The sequence below is a fragment of the Larus michahellis genome, chromosome 7 (genome assembly GCF_964199755.1).
Source record: "Larus michahellis chromosome 7, bLarMic1.1, whole genome shotgun sequence".
NCBI lineage: Eukaryota > Metazoa > Chordata > Aves > Charadriiformes > Laridae > Larus > Larus michahellis.
In genome coordinates, this window is record NC_133902.1 from 29,162,895 (window position 1) to 29,181,004 (window position 18,110).

Consider the following 18,110-nt stretch of genomic DNA (forward strand, 5'->3'; position numbering starts at 1 on the left):
AAAAAAGTGTGTGTTGTTTTCTTTGATTCTGATGATAGAATATTAAATACCATAACAACTTAACTGTGGGGGGGGACGGGGAGGCATGTGCTGGAGGGCTGTGACGGGCTCTTATCACTAGGGATCGTGGGGGTCTGGTGAGGCAATTACACAGGAATAGCATGTCCCATGTGCCTGAACCCCACGCAGCGCTGCCCTGGGCAGGTGGGGTGTCACGCACCCATGCCCTCGCCGCGGGCGTGTCCTGGGCCACCATGGTGTCCCAGCCCGGCTGCAGCAGCCCCGGGCTCTGTGCTGAACCGGGTTTAACCCTGAGGGGCTGCCGCCCCGGCTGGCTGGTGGCCGTGACCTCGCCGACAGCGTGTTTCCTTGCCAGGCCAAGGTCGCGCCTGGCTGGCAGAGGAGGGTTAACTATCAACTTTTATTGGCGTTCTGCAGTTTGTACAGTGTCGGTCCCTCGCCCTACGCTGAGCTCTGGCCCTGAAGAGGCGCCCTTTGATATTTGTCAGGCCAAGCAGCTGACGGCTCTGCACCCAGCGGGTGCCGCACGCCCATTTGAGTGTCCGTGTTGCCATCTGCCGTGCGCTTGCTGGCGTTGGGAGGAGCGTTCAGCAAGGACACCAAGGGGTTAAGGCCGGCTCCCTGGTGACTAATGGTGCAGGACTCTGCTATCTAGTTAGGTGTGTAGGCACACACCAGGTCCCACTAGATAGGATCTCTTACCTGGAAGCAGCATTCCAGCACCCAGTGATAAACCCCACAGCCGCAGAGCCTGACTCACCCTGTTCCTCAGCGATCTGCACCACCCCCCCACCCCCCCCCCAGCTCAAGTACAGGCAAAACACGCTCAGGGGCAACTGTTTTGGGGTGTGGAGGGGACACGCATCATCTCAGCACAAGGTTCTTACCGCAGCCCTGCGGACACTTGCCACCTGCCTCTGGAAGTATCTCCAGCCCCTCACTGGCAGCCTTGTTGTCATCCTCACCCGCCAGGAAGCCGCCGTGTCCTCCGCTCCTCAGTAAATAGGAGTTTGGTAGAGCTGCCACCCACCGCCTACCTGGAGCTGCTGTTCCAGGGCAAGGGAAGGGCCATTACTGCAGGCAGCCCTTTGCGAATCACCCGCAGGACCCTGTTCCTGTGAGCACACGCATGGTCACGCACAGCCCAGCCTAACGCTTGCGCTGCCGTGTCACTCCCATGCTCTCCGTGTCCCATTTGGTCAACTGAGGCCACCCTCGAGGCAGTCGCTGGCATCCTTGGGCGTTGGAACAGCGCACAATTTCAGGCTGGGTGGCATGGGGAATGACAGCGTCTGACAGCGCGGGAACCATGTGGCTTCTCAAATAGGTTTTAATATCACAAAGCAGAAGCCAAAATGGTTGTTCCACCTAAAATAATGCCTTGTCCACAAAGGCAGCCTGAGACTTTTCTAATCCTATAGCAAACAACCCCATGTTCAGCCAGTTCAATGCTCTGTCCCTGGCCAGTCAGCTGGGGGGGGTGGCATTCATAAGCGCACTACAGTCACTCTGGCAGCACCCCGTAATTCACTGTATATCGTCAAACAACTTTTTGGTGCAAGTGCAGTTTTCCCAGATAGCGTTATGGACCATCAGTCCTGTGTAATGTCACTGCCCTGTTGTGCTGTGGAAACGCCAGCGCAGGATGGGGTCAGCAGCCGGCCCGTGCTGAGCTCTGAACACAGCGGCTCTCCCTGCCCCATGCAAGCTCTTGCCTCAATTGCTCTTCTGTCCTCCTCTTCTGCTTGCTCAGGTTATGCTTGATGCCTATACTCTTATCCAGAAGTGATGGTCTTGACATTTATTCCATCCCTGAAGTGCCTGTCCTCTTAACTGCCAAACCCACACTGAAGTGGTTCTCATAAAATTCCCTTAGAAACAAAATACACAGTCCCCGTACACAAAGGGGAAAGGCTGCTGAAGCCCAAGGGCATCACGTAGCCCGCAAACACATCCGTGACTTCCTGCCCCTGCTGACCGCTAAAACAGGATTCTTGTCGGTGCTCACGCTATTCTTGCTGGGCTGTAACACAGCTATCCTCCCTGCAAACAGCACTGGCTGCCAGATGGGGAGCGCTGCCCTGCAACTGAACACAGGCAGAGGTCACCTCAACATAGATTAAATATTATTCAGCTGTTGGGTTAAGAGAAACAAGGTACATTGATCCCATAGATGGCTGCTCTTCCCTGGGAGCAGAGGTAGGTAACCATCTCTGTAATTCCAGTAGTCTGATCTGCTATTTTTCCTTTGCCTTTTTGAGAAAAGTGCTGCCAACATATAAATAATAGTGAAAGTTACAGGGTATCCTCCCTCCCCCAGTTCACCTTCCAGCAGAACCACCCAAATGTAATTCCTTCTGAAACACCACCACTGCTCACCCCTTCAAAAGGGAGCTGTATGGTTTACTTTTTATTGTTTACCTAAGAAACACACTAGCTGTGTTTTCCAGAATCAAAGTCTTTTAGTGGGATCAGAATGTTAAATGGGATTCCTGTTTTTCCTCTCTTAAGAAGCTGAGTTGTTGTTGAGCCCTGTTTAGCATCAACTGAACAGATCAAAATCCTATTGACAATGTGCTCTGGGCTACGCTACGGTAAACCTAAAGCCAGTTAGGGTTCGAGGCAAAATTAAGTTTGGAGCAGCAGTCTCCTGCAGGATGTATCACAGAAGCAGCCGTCAGCCCGAGTTGTCATTCACCTGCCATCCAGATCAGCAGGAGGAGCCTCCATCACATTTGGCAAAAAAGGTAAACGACTGCCCTGAGTTTCTGCTGAGCCCCGCACAGCTCAAGGGCTGCACTGGCAGGAGACACGTGCCAGCCTGCAAAGTGCATCCAGACCCTTCCCACAAAGTTGAAGGCACCTGGCGGTGCTAAGGAAAGAAAAGCTCTTTAGCAATTAGGTCACAAGTCAATCCAGGAGTCGGTCACCTGTAGCTTCCAATTTAATGCTCCTCAAGGGAGGACTTAAAAAACATCAAATCATCTCCAGAGAGACTGGCCCTACCTAAAGGCCGTTTAAGTGCAAAGAAACTGTGAGTGAGTGTTTATTTGAGCAGCCAGAGTCAAATCCTAAATCCAAATGACATGTGGGAATCGCCAGGCAGCTTCGCAAGACTTTACCTCTCCTTCAGCCCAAGCAGGCGGCCAGGGCCCTGCCCCACGCTGCCGACCCAGCGGCTCGCAGTTGCCAGATGACCTCTGCTGCCGGCTCTGCAGACGTTCACAGGTCACTCCGCCAAAATGAAGGGGAAACAGATTAATGCACACCACTGGTTTTTTTCGTTCTTTTTTCATACTTCAGAGAAGCTGCACAGCACCAAATACTTGTGAGGGGGAATGAAATCAGACAGCTGTACAGAACACACAATTCACCTTTAACTTTAATTAAAATAGAGTTTATTAGCTTTTCTTTTAATACAAACATGAGAAAGGAAAACCACCTGAAGATGTAGCGTTATTTTCAAAATTGAATTGTGATCAATACCTGAAGTGCCAAGTTCCATGGATTTGGGAGCCAGGGGCTGGCGTGTTTGCATGCTGCAAAAGGCGACATGCGTCATTTTAACAGCTGAGTGCAGCCAAACTGATGGTTACGCTCAGACAGCCCCGCTCTCAAAGGCACATGGACTTGCTGCTCAGTGTAAGTTTCTGGGCCTTGGCTGGAAGAGGAAGTGCACAAAACCCGTGCCATTCGGAGGGAGATCTGCTCCTAGGACAAACCGCCTAGAATCCTATTTGGATCCAAGAAGGGAAGATACTACAAAGACTTGTAACAGGAAGAGCCTAATAATACTTATCCTGTTTAGAGTTCAGTTTCAGAGCCTGAAAGAAAGCTCCATTCCAAAGTCTCAGAAAGAGCAAAACCCAAGCCTCTAGAGCAGTTGCACAAGATAAAATTCACTTGGCAGAAAAAAAAAAAAAAAGAAAAAAAAGGGTTTTATAGAAAGCTTTTTGATAATTCTCAGTTGAACACAATATTTTTCAATCTACCTTGCTAGGTAGTCCAGGATTCTCAAACTCATTACTGTCTCATTATGAATGTAAATCCCTCCCAGGAAACAAAATCCCAAGGAGGGCCAGATGGATGCACAATATCAGCTTTAGGAACTCCACTGTATATAGCACAAGAGATCTGCAGTAGAACTCGGAGAAGCAGTGCTGCACACACGCCATTCACCACTGGATTGCTACACTGTTTGGGATGGTGATGATGTTTCCAGACCAACTTTCTCATTCAATGCCTCAGAAAAATATACAGATTGCGTCTCTTCCAGAGCAATATAAGTATTAGAAAATGAGAGAAGCACCATAATTCACAAGAAATGCAGCATGGACCCTATACATTTTAACAACACATAAAACCATATCTCTGCCCCCAGTCAAAACATTCAAAGTCTTTTGACAATCTCTACTGGAGTGAAGTTGTGGGTGCAGAGCTGGAATTCCTTCCTGCTGGGCAGCTTCTTGCTTATGAACAGATCACCAATAATAGCAGCTTTTAGTAGCCAAACCAGGGAAAAGCCGTCAACACGTGTCTATGCTACTGTTTTCAGCTCCAGAGTGGCTTTATACTTTAAGAGTCCCATGTTTTGTTTTGTTTTTGTTAACACTGCATCGACCTGAAATACAAATGCAGTGAGACTCTGGATGACAGGGGAGAGGAGGGAAGAACATTGTAACTATAGTCATGTGGTTAGTGTTTAAATTCTAAAATTTAAAACTACTTATTATTAAAAACCTCAAGAGTTCACAGCTATAGGCCTACATAGTAAGCAAACATCTGTGGGGGAGAGAAGGAGAGAAGTTTGTTTTTGCACCTCTGGATACATTAGAAGGAGGAGAGAGTTGATTTGACAAAGGTCTTGTCTTTTGCACCAAGTATGCTCCTCAAGCTCTGGGCTCTCTTGGCTAGTTTACCCTCCACTCCTCCTCTTGCTGGAAGACACCATCACCGCTGGCTTGCGTGCATGGAGTGGTGGTATTCCTCCCATTCATACAGATGCTGGTTCATGGTGCTGCACCTTTCTCTCTCCTCAGGAGAGGATGGCATTAGAACGGCGGATACCAACTAAGTTATCAGCACTGAAAGATCGTCTCATAGCAGCTTTTGACAAGTCTTTGTATTTGTCTTCACACAGCCGGGAGATAGCCTGGATACCATGTTCAGAAACAAAATGAGAAGTACACATTAGAAAAGTTTGAACATTTCAAGGAAGCTTTTACAAGCGTAATATCAACAGAGCAGGCACTCCGTAGCAGTGACGCTATGAGCTTTTTTACCTAGAACAACAGTAAATAAAAACTACTTTGGAGGGAAAATATTAAAGGCGTCTGTCCTCATGCTAACAAGAGCCCTATCCATCAGAAAGGCATAAAGGCGACAAGTGGTTTCCATATCCAAGTATCTTCATTCTTTTACCAGTCTCACTATCTATTGGAAAACTTGGATCCATTTCAGACTTAAGAGTTTGTGGAAGTTATGTTCAAAATTGCACCCAGTAGCTAGGCCTGGAGCACACAGCAGCACAAAATCTTTTAACAGTACAAAAATGCACACAGTCGTTTCTATGAGAAAAGGCTCAAACTGAAAAGGTCTCTGCTCAGTGCAAGTGAGCCTAGGAAATTAAGTTCTACTAGGACATCCATTTTGCCTTTACCTTCTTTACACCCTCTCCCCCAACATGCTCCTTCTGGGATCGTTCACACGATCAGGTTCCTGACAAGGTCTGAGAAGGGAGGGCAGCCCACTGCTCCATGGCATGGCAATAGCCATGGCACTTTAATAGAGCTATTAAATATCAGCACATGTGGACAAACAGTATTTAACCGCTTTTCCACCCATTTATTGGCTTGTGTCTGCTCTGCTTATCTAGCTAGTCAAGCAGCCTTTATTCTGGTGCAACTGTTCTAGTAATAAGCCTAATTATTTAAATCCTAATAACACATGATTGTCCAGAAAACTCTGTGTTTCCTCCCCTTGCAAAGCCTGTTTCTGATTGGAGCCTTCAGGCATTATCAATGCAAATAAATAGGGATACCGGTAATAAAAGGCTGAATTTCAGTCCTGAATATTCACTTCCATTAATAATTTACCACCTATCACCAGATGATCTTTCAGAGTCCTGCGATCAGCCACAAGCCTACACCTTCCCTTTAAGGCAGCACCCATTCAGCACAGCCCAGCATTCTGGAAGTTCAAAAGGTGAAAGGCACTCTGAGCATGAATAAACTTCTGAGTGTATTTTAAAATAATTATTTACATTTATTCCTGCTGACCTTCTGGAGGCATACATTTGGCTCGAGAGTGGCATTCTTTGAGACACTGGCTGCATGAGCTCCCGCTGCAAGACCAGACAGACTCTCCATCCTGTTTTAATGCTAGCACATCAATCATAAAGCAACCTGTGTTGACATATTTACCCCCAGTCACCCATATGGTGTAAATCAGTTTTCAGTCCCTGCAATACTAATTCACTGCTCCACGCAGGCTCCTACCAACTGCTTGTGTGCTTCTAACCAAAAGGTAGAATTAAAAATTTTAGCAAATGGTTTAAATATTTATCACATTTTAGAATTAAAAATCAAAGTGTCCTATATACATGCATTAGTAAATGCATTATAGCAAATCACATACTGTACTGAAAATCACTCTGGTTTTAAATACCAAGCCCCCAAATGCTAGCAAAGAAGAAACAAAACAGGCTCACAATCTGTAAATCATCCACTTATGCCTGGGCACTGAGCGGTTCAGTAAACAATTTCATGTGGAATATGAACTGCCCTACAACCACATTTACAACTAGTGACAGTGTTAGCTTAAAGCGCGAGTAAAAAGGGTGAGACAAAGCAGAAGAGCTGCATTGCTTAACTTTACATAGAGGGATTCATCAGCATATCATACCTATCATTCCAAAGGACCAGGAGGGATCACACTTATTGCCAAAGTTCAGCCACTTCTGGCACTTGGCAGAATTATTGGGGGTGGACAATAGAACAATATAAGCCAAGAATACCATAGCACACCCCTCTTTGAAGGGGCCTATGGTATCAGTGTACACAGGGCCTGCAGTAATGCCTTTGTTATAAGGTACACAAAACAACATGCAGAGTCATCAATTAAATCTGGACAGATGAAAGAACAAGAAATTTTGCCTGGGAACCCAGGTAATTCAGATATTTTCAAAATGTCTTACATATCTCCGCCAATTAGGGAGACTGACTCTGCAAAAGTTCCAAGTTTTTTTAAAATGAGCCTTCGTACCAAAGAAGGCTGCGGGGACTCACAGAGGGGCAGCCTTTCCCATCGAGGAGGAAGGGCCAGTAATCTGTATTTACACTCCTCTGGACATTCTGAAGGACTCCGAAGAAGCAGCTATTCCAAAACTTTATCTTAAAGAATAATTTCTTTGGAAAGGTGAGGTTCTAAGAGTTGTGAAAAGAAACATATTATTTCTCCAGCTGTCCCCAGACAAATGGTTTATTAAACCATGAGAGCAGTAAGAGCGCTCCCTCTAAATCTAAAAGCAGCTGTGCAGTGGGATGCAGTGGGAAACCTTCAGCTGGTAGTATTTAGAAAGGTCTGAGTGTGACTGTCTCTAGGTGCTTGGAATACAGACTGTGACCAGGGAAGGACAGACAATCCATTACATATGACAGTAATCCTTTCAATCTTAAGTAGCCTAGCTGAGCTACGGTTCCCAAAATAACATCCATTTTATTTGGCAATCTGCTAGACTTCCGTAATCTCTGTCCCTTCCCTTCCTCAGAATACTAGCTTAGCCTAGGCATGGTTTTAGAAGCTCTAACTGTAGTTATAAAGGGGTTAAATTAGCCTGTAATACACTAATCTAAAAGCTTTTTAGTTTTTCTAACTGCCACTTAACATGATTAGCAACAGATGCTCTTACTACACATACAGACAGAGTCCCCTGCTCAGCCAATCTCAGACCATTACCTCCAGTTTCTGTGCTCTCTCTTTACTGAGAGGCTCCAGCAGAAAGCTCAGGTTATTGTCATCTGCTAGGGAGCGAAGATCGAAGTAGTATTTGGCGTAAACACTGGCAGGAACATTGATATTAAACTGCAGTAGCTCCAAGAAGTGCCTTTCCATCTCGTTCCTAGGAGGCGTAAGGGAAAGAAGACAAAAGAAAAAGAGATTGTTTTAGCTGGCTGAAAACACTGAAGAGACCTCAAGCTTGTTTTTAAAACCAGCAACTTTGAAATAGTCATCGAGAGCTCTGCATTATTAGTTTGGAGAGACAGGCCATTCACTAGTGCTCAAAACAAGGTGCAGCTTTTGAGTCCTGGCACCTCCGGCTCAGAGAGAAAGGTAGTGCCCTGTCGTGCTCTCGCTCGGCTGACCGGGGAGGTTCATTCTTCGGAGTTCCATTAGTGCAGCTGTACAATTCATGCGCCATTCTCACTCTCGTACGGCCCCACACTATAGTGATCAGATGAAAGGAATGATGTATGCTGTTTATTAGCTCTGAAGAACTTGCAGACATTTTCACCAGGCTGATAACAGGAAGGGGGTTTATTGAAGTAGAGGCGGACTAACAAAAGGAGTAGGCAGATCACCACGGCAACAAATGGATCTATGAAGAGCTGCTGCTATTATCTCACAGAAAAAAGCCTCTTGAAGCAACATGGATTCATCTCCAATAAATAAATAAATAAGCAGCATTAGGTGGGAGAAGGAATTTTCTCCTCAATAGCATTAGGCAGGATAACAAAGTACTATGTCAAAGGGCACTGTCCAGTTTTTACTCACTCGTCTATTTTCACTGGGCAGAATATCTGGAGGAAAGTGGGGAGAGTGCCATGACATGAAAAAGGCTGCTTCAGCTACTGTACCGTGGTCAGCTAAGAGATGTTCTATGGATGAAAAACTATGTTTTACAAATTAACCTAAAAGAAACTGGTGGTACCCAAACCAAGCAATTCAGTTCAACCCTAACTCCACGACTGTTCCTACTGGTAGCAGACCTGTCTCAACAGAATATAGCAGCTGTATAGGCCAATTGTGAATACACCAGAAGATAAGTTGCACAAATTCAGTGCCAAGCCTGTTCTTGCTTTTTTTGAGCTTTTAAAATGGATGTTTTACCTATCAGAGGGAGGGGAATAAATCAAAGAATCATCCAGGTTGTGTCCTGTATTGGATGGCGGGTCTCAATATGAATAGCAGCTTTGTGCTTGTTTCTAGCATAGTGGACTTGAGTATCATTGAACCTAGTGCCAAAATTAATTTCCTGTTCATATGGTCATAAGCCTATAGAAATGTAAATCAGATAATGTTTTGATGATCAGCTGATCAGAGCTTGATTTACCCTGTGAATAAATGCTCTTCACTGCCCCTTTTGTACTCACTACGCTAATACATTTTAATTGTGTAAAAATACAATTCTTCATTGGATTAACAAGTCTATTAACAGTGGTTTAAAACCTGGGAAAGGATAATGCCCATGTGTTTTCTGTGCCTTATTTACAAATATATGTAGCCAAAAGAATGAACAGCATGTGTCCCTTTACAAGCAATCATAGCAAGATTAGCAGCTGCACAGTTAATTTTTCAGTGATTATAGATTCACTCTCATCAAAGCAAGCAAGTTTTGACAAAGGATGACTTCCAAATGTCAATAATAGTTTCCTTTGCCTTTTTTTCCCCCATTAGAAATAAGTAAAACAAAACACCCCCCAAAATCCCCAAGAAAACCCCTTTTCAGTAAAAAACCCACCCTGCCTTGGTTAAATAGGAACAGGCTTGCAATAGAAAAAATAAGATGAACACTTAACCTACGTTGAATAGGAAGAGGCTAAGGCAAATGAACTCATCTGCCAGTCGCGAGGCCTGGATCGTGTATCCTTTAACCCACTAGCAGTTTCTGCAAGGGCCACACAGCTCACACTGCTGCTGTATGTTGAGTGTTGTGGGGTGAGGCTGCCAAACAAGTGTCTTTAAGCAGTAAGGACAGTGTGTTTGGTGGGGATGAGGTGCACCTAAGCTGCCTTTAGAAGAGGTGCCTAGCTTGTACACATATGCACACACACCGATTTGTAAATTGGGTGAACTAAACCAGATATAAACCCTTTTGCCCCGTTCCAGAGTGGTGTAATTCCCATGCTTGGCTTGCAGTGGCTCAACAAGAGTATCCGTCAGGTTAGTGAGATCATTCTAGATACAGAGTGCCAAGAGGAAAATTCACGGAAAATTCACAGAAAGTTCACAAACAAAACTTGCCGCCAGGCCTTGCAGACAGGCCTTTACTGCACAGGAATGGCCCACCGTGGGAGCAATACCTGGTAAAGTCCTGCCAAGCAATCTTTACCTGGGGAGCTGCTGGGTTTTTTTGGATCGATTTTTTGGCAGCATCACCGGCCATCTCCAACGTTACAATGCAACCACGCCTGAAATCCTTTGCCAATTGTTTTCTCTCAGCAACACTTGTGTTCAGAATGCCTAATACTCACCATCAAGTGACCAGTTAAAAAAAAAACTGGAACTACTAAAGCTGACAATTAACTATAGCACCAACTATTAATTGAAAGTAGACTTATAAACTTTAAAATTCAGTTTTGCTGAGTTTTTTAAGCAGTTTTCTAAGGTCCTGATTAGGGTGATATTATCCAACCGAGGAGCAGTGAAGACCCTGCCAAGGGGCTTCACATCCCTGTGTGGGGCATGGGATGGACACCCCTGGGCCACTGTCTGAAAGGGGTTGTACAGTTTCTGCCCATACCTAAATTCAAAGGTCTAAGTCATTTCAAATGAGATGGGATTCCAAAAATCCCATCTTCAAATTGGAGGGAAAAAAAAAAAAAAGAAGCCTAAATTCAGTCTATTTTCCTTACCACCATCACTGCTTTGAAAATGTAAGTACTGACAATTTCAGGAGTCCCAGCATCGGCAATAGAGAATAAACATCCTGCTTGTTACAGATATTTTCAGTGCTATCAATTTGATTTGTCCCAAATAGGGCTAGAAGAAGAGACATCAAAAAGAGCAAGATGTATACTCCAGCACTCCTAGCATCGCTGACCCCACTTCAGCCATCTCAGAGTTATTTGCAGCAGCGCTTCAAGTATGTTCCTCAGATAGATGAGCACTCTGAGCCAGGTTGAGTGAAGATGTACATTGTATAAAATCACTAATTATGCCTTTCTGAAAGCAGGGCTGGCACAGCCCTGCATTTGGAGACAAAGAACTCCCAGGCAAGGGGCATGTATAAAACAAGGTACTATGTTTGCTGTTGCTGTTTGCGAGGTGAAATAACTTGAATAACAAACTGTTTTGGTGCAGATAACTCCCACGTTTTTAGAAATACTGCTCCCCACCTAAAAGGAAGAAAACTGTTATTCCTCCTCCCAAAGAGTCACAGATAAGTAATTACTTACTGTACTTTAAACATTAGCTTTAGGCTGAATCCAGGGAAGAGAGCTTGTGGCAAGAACAGACTCTCTCACACAGGTAGCCTCCCACAGCTGCCTGCACACCTCGACCATCTCAGCCTGCTCCTATGCTAGAACAGACTGTTACTACATAGGCCTGGACACATGCTCAATTACAGCGCAGCAGTGTGATAAAACTCAAAACGCACATAAAACGTGTCATGAAGTTTATTAAGGCCAGAAAGCCTGATATTAAGCTAGCCTTCTAGCACTGTGATAATAAGGGAAATAGGGGAACAAGCTGGCAAACAGAATTAAAACAATAATGCTGGCATCTCAAAGGTCTAAGAGACAGAACTTTGTGATGAGGAATTTAACAGGAAATCTAATGGGCCAAAACACGCTTCTAGCCCATAGTATGAGCCCAGAGGCACAAGGAGGAACATCCTCTGAAACTGCAGAAATTGTAGGGCTTAAAGCTGAGTGCACCAAGAAAAGACAGCAGATTCAAAATTTCTGAAAAACGGAAATCTACACGAGACAAGAATATATACAAGGAACAGCCTTATGTAAACAAGTAGTAGTAAGACTGAGGATTTTCTTCTCAGCACTGTAGGCTAAGAACTAACTAAGAACTCACCCAAAGAGGATGAGCTGTATCAGTAGCTGGACGTAACACATGCAAACATGGATACCAACACACTGACACCTGGCTGCCAGCAGCAGTGGCTAGGAATTCAGATATTGAGATATTTAGTCCTTAGCTGGATACAAGAGCAGACGCCTAAGTCACAAGTTATGGCTTACCTTGCAATTTTTCAAATTCTAAAACAGAAAAGGCAAAGAACAAGTTTAGTTAACTTTTTTTTCCCCTTCCCAAAAAGACTTGTGATAAGACTATAAATTAGACATTTTAGAGATACACCAATGCAAAAAAAATCAGTGGAAACAAGCAGCCAGTCCCATGGTTCACGACTGGGGGAAAGACGATAAAGAAAACTACCTTTGAAGCTGCTCACCCAAGTCACTAGAAATATTAATACGGATTTGTCTCAAAGTAGGGTTATCCAAAGTTTCCTAGGTTAAAAAAGGGAATGAGGCCGGACACTAGATATACATCTTGTACGTATATCATAGCACCAGAGACAGACATTTTTTCAATATGATCACAAAAATTGCCATTCGAAAAAAACAAACAAACCCCAAAACCCACCCCAAACCCCCACCACTGCAGACTGGCCAATTGTTGCAACTTACATGTCCTCAACAGTAATGTCCTTCAATATTTGGCAATAATCCACATTCCACACAGCCTGATCATCCCAGACTTTAGAAGCCAGCAGAATAGCTCCTAGGACTATCCTCTTCCAGTTACTAGGGCATATGTCAATCTCTGCATAGGTCAAAAGCCTTTCCAAATAAACCTATAGAAAGAAAAAAAAAAAGAGTTTTATGTGTGTAGTTCAGACCTGGAGCTCAGTTCTGAGCAGCAAGCAGGCCAGTCCAACACAACTATTTTATCCCATTACCATTAAGTGTGTCAAAATAAGTATTAGTGATTACTACTTACACTTTATAATCTAAACTTTCAGGAGTGACAGGTTCCATTTTACTATACCACAAAAACTGGACCACCAAGGTATACAATAAAGTTACTGAAGAATCTGTCCTGAGCAATGAGCACTGCTGTTTCAGGCAGACACTGCTAGAGTTCCTTCTGTCACCGAGTCACGCAGTCACTGACAGGTTCTCATTAGGGCCTATCTGGGATAGCAAATCACTCAACATCACACTAGCCTCTCATCACAGTTAAGGTTCAGCACTTGTAGCTTAACAGGAAGCGCTAAAGCATGCACTGTGATCTCTAGTCATGGGACAAAGATGCATTAATTGTCATCTTTCCACAATGAAAAGCGTTATAGTGCTGTTTCTACTTCACCCTGTAGAGAACAGACTTAACCTACAACGTCATCCTCTGCTTTCATCTACATCACCAACTGCTTAGTGAAAGATCCCAAGTCCAAAGATAGGTCTTGCCCTTTTACTCATTCCTCCCATGTAACCTCAAATCATCCCAAAGATGTTCAATCAGTCCCTTGCTTAAAAATTTTCTGCTATTTCACTCCTATAATGATCCACGTACTAAGTAATTTGCACTTTCAAATTTGAATCTAGATTGTTTTTAAGGTTCTATTCCCTAAGCTAAGTCCAAGGTCCTAATGAAACCTCAGGTAAAAACAGGAAGCTGTTGTACAGGTCTAAGGGCAGGATCAATCTTTATTACTAGGGTCTCCCCACACTTTCTTCCCATCCTTTGCTTGTAGCCTTCAAGTGGACTGAAGGTGTTCCTATAATAACAGAGCCATCTAGTGGTAAAATCCACTTTAAAAACTACCTCTGTTTCTGGTTTTTGTAAATACTTCAGCTAGTTAGATTGTCCGGGGTTAGCTATCATCTTGTCCTGTCAAAATTGCTTGCCATGTTCTTTGGAAAAGCAAAAACCTCAAGCTACTTTCAGAGTTCCAGGAGCCCTAACTATCCGGCCTTTTTAATTACTTATTTCCTTATTAAAGAGAGTCCTTCAAGCTGAGTTTGCTTAACTGCCACATTGTTTTTTTGGTGACAGTTCTCTTCTGTTCTCCTTTCAGACTGTTCTTCAGAAGGAAGCCACAATGAAGACTGAAGTCTAGTACAAAACAAAGCGCAAAGATATTGTCTAATGCAGCAATTACATAGGCTGTGGTTTTTTCCTTTCCCTTCATACACATATATGTATATGCATGCATATATGTGTGTGTATAAATGAAGTCATCAGTATCATCGTCAGTTTTTAATATCCATCTTGCTTTCTGAAATCAAACAACAAACTGTAATGAGATTATTTTCTTACTATTGTTCTAAAGTTCCAAGTACCTGCATGTCACCTGGGGAAAAAAATTGTAGCCTCTTTGGTTTAATAAAAAAAAACTGATAGAAAGGTGGTAGCGATTGAAGGACATAATAATGAGAAAGTTAATCTCCTGGAGTTCCTACAGTATTGATCCTCAACCTCTTAGGTGGTGTTACTTGCACTGTTCTCATTAATATGAACTCAAAACTCCCACTTTCCCCTCCACAAAACTGAAATAAAAGATGTCTTTGTGTCTGATCTTATTACACCCCACTGTTTAAGATGTCCCGCTGTTCTGCCTTTCTCAAGGTTCTTCATCGAGTTATATATTATGAAACAATGTTTGATTGGACAAGTAATTAAGCATTACATATTCATATATAGAAAAGGTAAGCTCTTTTTTAGTTAACCACTTCAGTGACTACTTAGAAAATCTTCTCTAATGAACTTACTTGTACAGCATCTTCATTATTAACAAGATTTCATGAGATACTGTGATTATTTAAATGTCAGTTCAGCCCAGTTCACTCATTGAGGGGAGGGGAAAAAAAAGTCTTCCAAAAGCTCAAGTTTCAGTAATCAGGCATCTCTTACCAGTGTCACTATTGCACATTCAGCTGTCAGCTGTGCAGCACTGAAAAGTGTTCGAACGAACCGGTAGATGTGCTTGTGATCAGGGTCATGCTTGTAGTAGTCATCTGGAACTTCTTCCCGCTGCAAGAAAGTTCCCTGAATTACTGAAAAATCTGTTTTACTCAATACTGACTTTAAAGAACAGCCACACACATTTGCTGCTTCTCACTGAGTGGAAGTGTATACAACTCTTCCCTGCCACAGAGACACAACAAAATCATATACTGAAAGCAGCAAGCAGCCTTGCAATATTATGAATATTCCAAGCAAAACATAATAGCTTTCTTTAGTTGATACCTTTGTTTTGAACACTTTTTTAATCTGTAAGGCTAATGAGAAAGAGCATGAACTACCATCATTATTACAGGTCCTAACTATCATCCATGGAACATTTCAAAGACAGATAAAAGACAGATAAAGACAGATATCTCATTTTAAAGGGATAAAAAAACCAAAAGGTTTCTCCCTGCAAGAAAAATCACAGATATATACACACCAGGGAAGCACTGGCTCTTCAAAAGGCAAAATTAAGAGACTTCACAAGATTCCCCTTCCAGCTGAGGAAGAGCTGAAGAACACGTCAGTAATTCTGTCACAGACAGAACTGGATGGTAACTTACGCTGTATTTGTAGGACTGTTCTTGAGAGATTCCAGAAAGACAACAAAGCTAATGAACAGCTAGATTTGACATGATGCTAAACTATTTCTAAATACAGGGGAGAAGAAAAACTTAGAAATAAACTGACTGTAAAAGCAATCCTAAACTGAGTGTTTGAGTGTTTAGGAATTCCGACCCCGTTTCCCCAGACATTCTGATATTCAGCACTCTTTCTGGAGGGATGAAACTTCAAGAGCACCAACTTTACCCACTGGTTCTACAACACTGATATTGAATAGGTTTCTATCAACAGTCCAAGTTAGACCTATAGTACGGTAAAGATACCAGACGAGGACAGCATAGCTACTTGACATTAAACAAACAGTCATAAGGTAAGCAAAACAGCAAGCATTTTCATGTGGTTTTGTAGTTTAAAATAGCCAGGTAAGAGCATCAAGGAAAACAAAGAGGTAAGTTAACTTGCAGGCTCTATACGAGTCAGCAGTGTGCCCCGGCGGCCAAGAGGGCAAATGTCATCCTGGGCTGCATCAAACACAGCACAACCAGCCAGTAAGAAATGGTGACTGTCGCGCTGTATTCAGCATTGGTGCAGCCTCACCTTGAACACTGTGTGCAGTTCTGGGGCCCACAATTTAAGAAGGACGTGAAGGTCCTTGAAGGCATCCAGAGAAGGGCAACAAAGCTGGTGAATGGGCTGAAAGGAACATCCTATGAGGAGCGTCTAAGGACTTTGTGCTTGTCTAGTATGGAAAAGAGGAGGCTGAGGGGCAATCTCATTGCTCCCTACAGCTTCAGGGTCCAGTCCTGTTCAATATATTCATCAATGACCTGCATGAAGGGATAGAGCATACCCTCAGCAAGTTTGCTGATGACATAAAGCTGGGAAGGATGGCTGACACACCAGAAGGCTGTGCCACCATACAGAGAGACCTAGACAGGCTGGAGAGTTGGGCGGAGAGAAACCTTCTGAAATTCAACAAGGGCAAGTGTAGGGTGCTGCACCTGGGGAGGAATAACCCCATGCACCAGAACAGGTTGGGGGCTGACCTGCTGGAGAGCAGCTCAGTGGAAAGAGACCTGGGAGTCCTGGTGGACTACAGGATGACCATGAGCCAGCAATGTGGCCCCAATGGCACCCTGGGGTGCATCAAGAAGAGTGTGGCCAGCAGGTCGAGGTAGGTCATCCTCCCCCTCTGCTCTGTCTTGGTGAGGCCACACCTGGAGTACTGCGTCCAGTTCTGAGCTTCCCGTTCAAGAAGGACAGGGAACTGCTGGAGAGGGTGCAGCAAAGGGCTACCAAGATGATGAGGGGACTGGAACACCTCTCTTATGAAGAAAGGCTGGGGGATTTGGGTCTCTTCAGACTGGAAAAAAAGACGGCTGAGGGGGGATCTTATCAACACTTACAAATCATTAAAGGGTGGGTGTCAGGAGGATGGGGCCAGGCTCTTTTCAGTGGTGCCCGGGGACAGGACAAGAGGTAATGGGCACAAACTTGAGCATAGGAAGTTCCACCTAAACATGAGGAGGAACTTCTTTACCCTGAGGGTGGCAGAGCACTGGAAGAGGCTGCCCAGAGAGGTGGTGGAGTCTCCGTCTCTGGAGACATTCCAAACCCGCCTGGACACGTTCCTGTGCAACCTGCTCTAAGGTGACCCTGCTCTGGCAGGGGGCTTGGACTAGATGACCTCCAGAGGTCCCTTCCAACCCTACCATTCTGTGATTCATGAGGAGGGGAAGTGGAGAGGGAGGTGCTGAGCTCTTCTCCTTGGTATCCAGTGATAAAACACGTGGGAATAGTGCAAAACTGCACCAGGGAAGGTTTAGACTGGACATTAGGAAGCATTTCTTTACCAAGAGGGTGGTCAAACACTGGAACAGGCTTCCTAGAGAGGTGGTAGATGCCCAAGCCTGTCAGTGTTTAAGAGGCATTTGGACAATGCCCTTCATAACTTGCTTTAACTTGGTCAGCCCTGAATTGGTCAGGCAGCTGGACTAGACGATCCTTGTAGGTCCCTTCCAACTGAAATAGCCTATTCTATTCTAACTTTGTACTCTCCACACAGCCTTCTAATACACCACTAACCAACAGAGGTTACCTCTTCAAGGTGTGCGTGCAACATTAGGAATACCATGAGCAGGACCCTCCTTGCATAATTCCTGCACTATGAGCAGTACAAAAGCACATCTGGAAGTGCATTTTTGCATAGGAGGAAAGGACTGAGACTGGTATTTGTGACTAAGCCCTGTGATGCTGGTAACTTCAAGTTTATTACTTCTGCTACAAGGGTCAATAGAGCCCAGATTTTGACTCCTTTGACTCCTTCTGAATCTTTAGAGAACAAGGTGCTCAGAGATTTCTTCCAGCTAGTAAACATTTTTAAAGCAACTGTAGGTACCTGCACAAAACCTCATTGCTATAGAAACTAACATGTCATTTGTATCTTTCCCCTCAGCAGTACGACATACAGCCATTACTATATTTCTGTCTGTACAGTGCAGTAAGGCAGAAGACACCTTTAAGTGTTCCCTAAAGGACACAATGATTTTCCTTTA

The 18,110-nt window shown here is 44.1% G+C and overlaps 1 protein-coding gene across 1 annotated transcript in view; it reads right to left on the reverse strand.

Annotated features, from left to right (window-relative positions):
* Positions 1 to 3,402: 3,402 nt before the first annotated feature.
* The window catches only part of CCNYL1 (cyclin Y like 1), a 35,133-nt gene continuing 20,425 nt past the window's right edge, over positions 3,403 to 18,110 (reverse strand). The window contains exons 7-10 of the mRNA XM_074593809.1: positions 14,896 to 15,015; positions 12,669 to 12,835; positions 7,978 to 8,140; positions 3,403 to 5,173 (exon numbers count right to left, since the gene is read on the reverse strand). Of these exons, the coding sequence (XP_074449910.1) occupies positions 5,057 to 5,173; positions 7,978 to 8,140; positions 12,669 to 12,835; positions 14,896 to 15,015 (567 nt within the window). The 3' untranslated portion in view covers positions 3,403 to 5,056. The remainder of the gene's footprint in view (positions 5,174 to 7,977; positions 8,141 to 12,668; positions 12,836 to 14,895; positions 15,016 to 18,110) is intronic.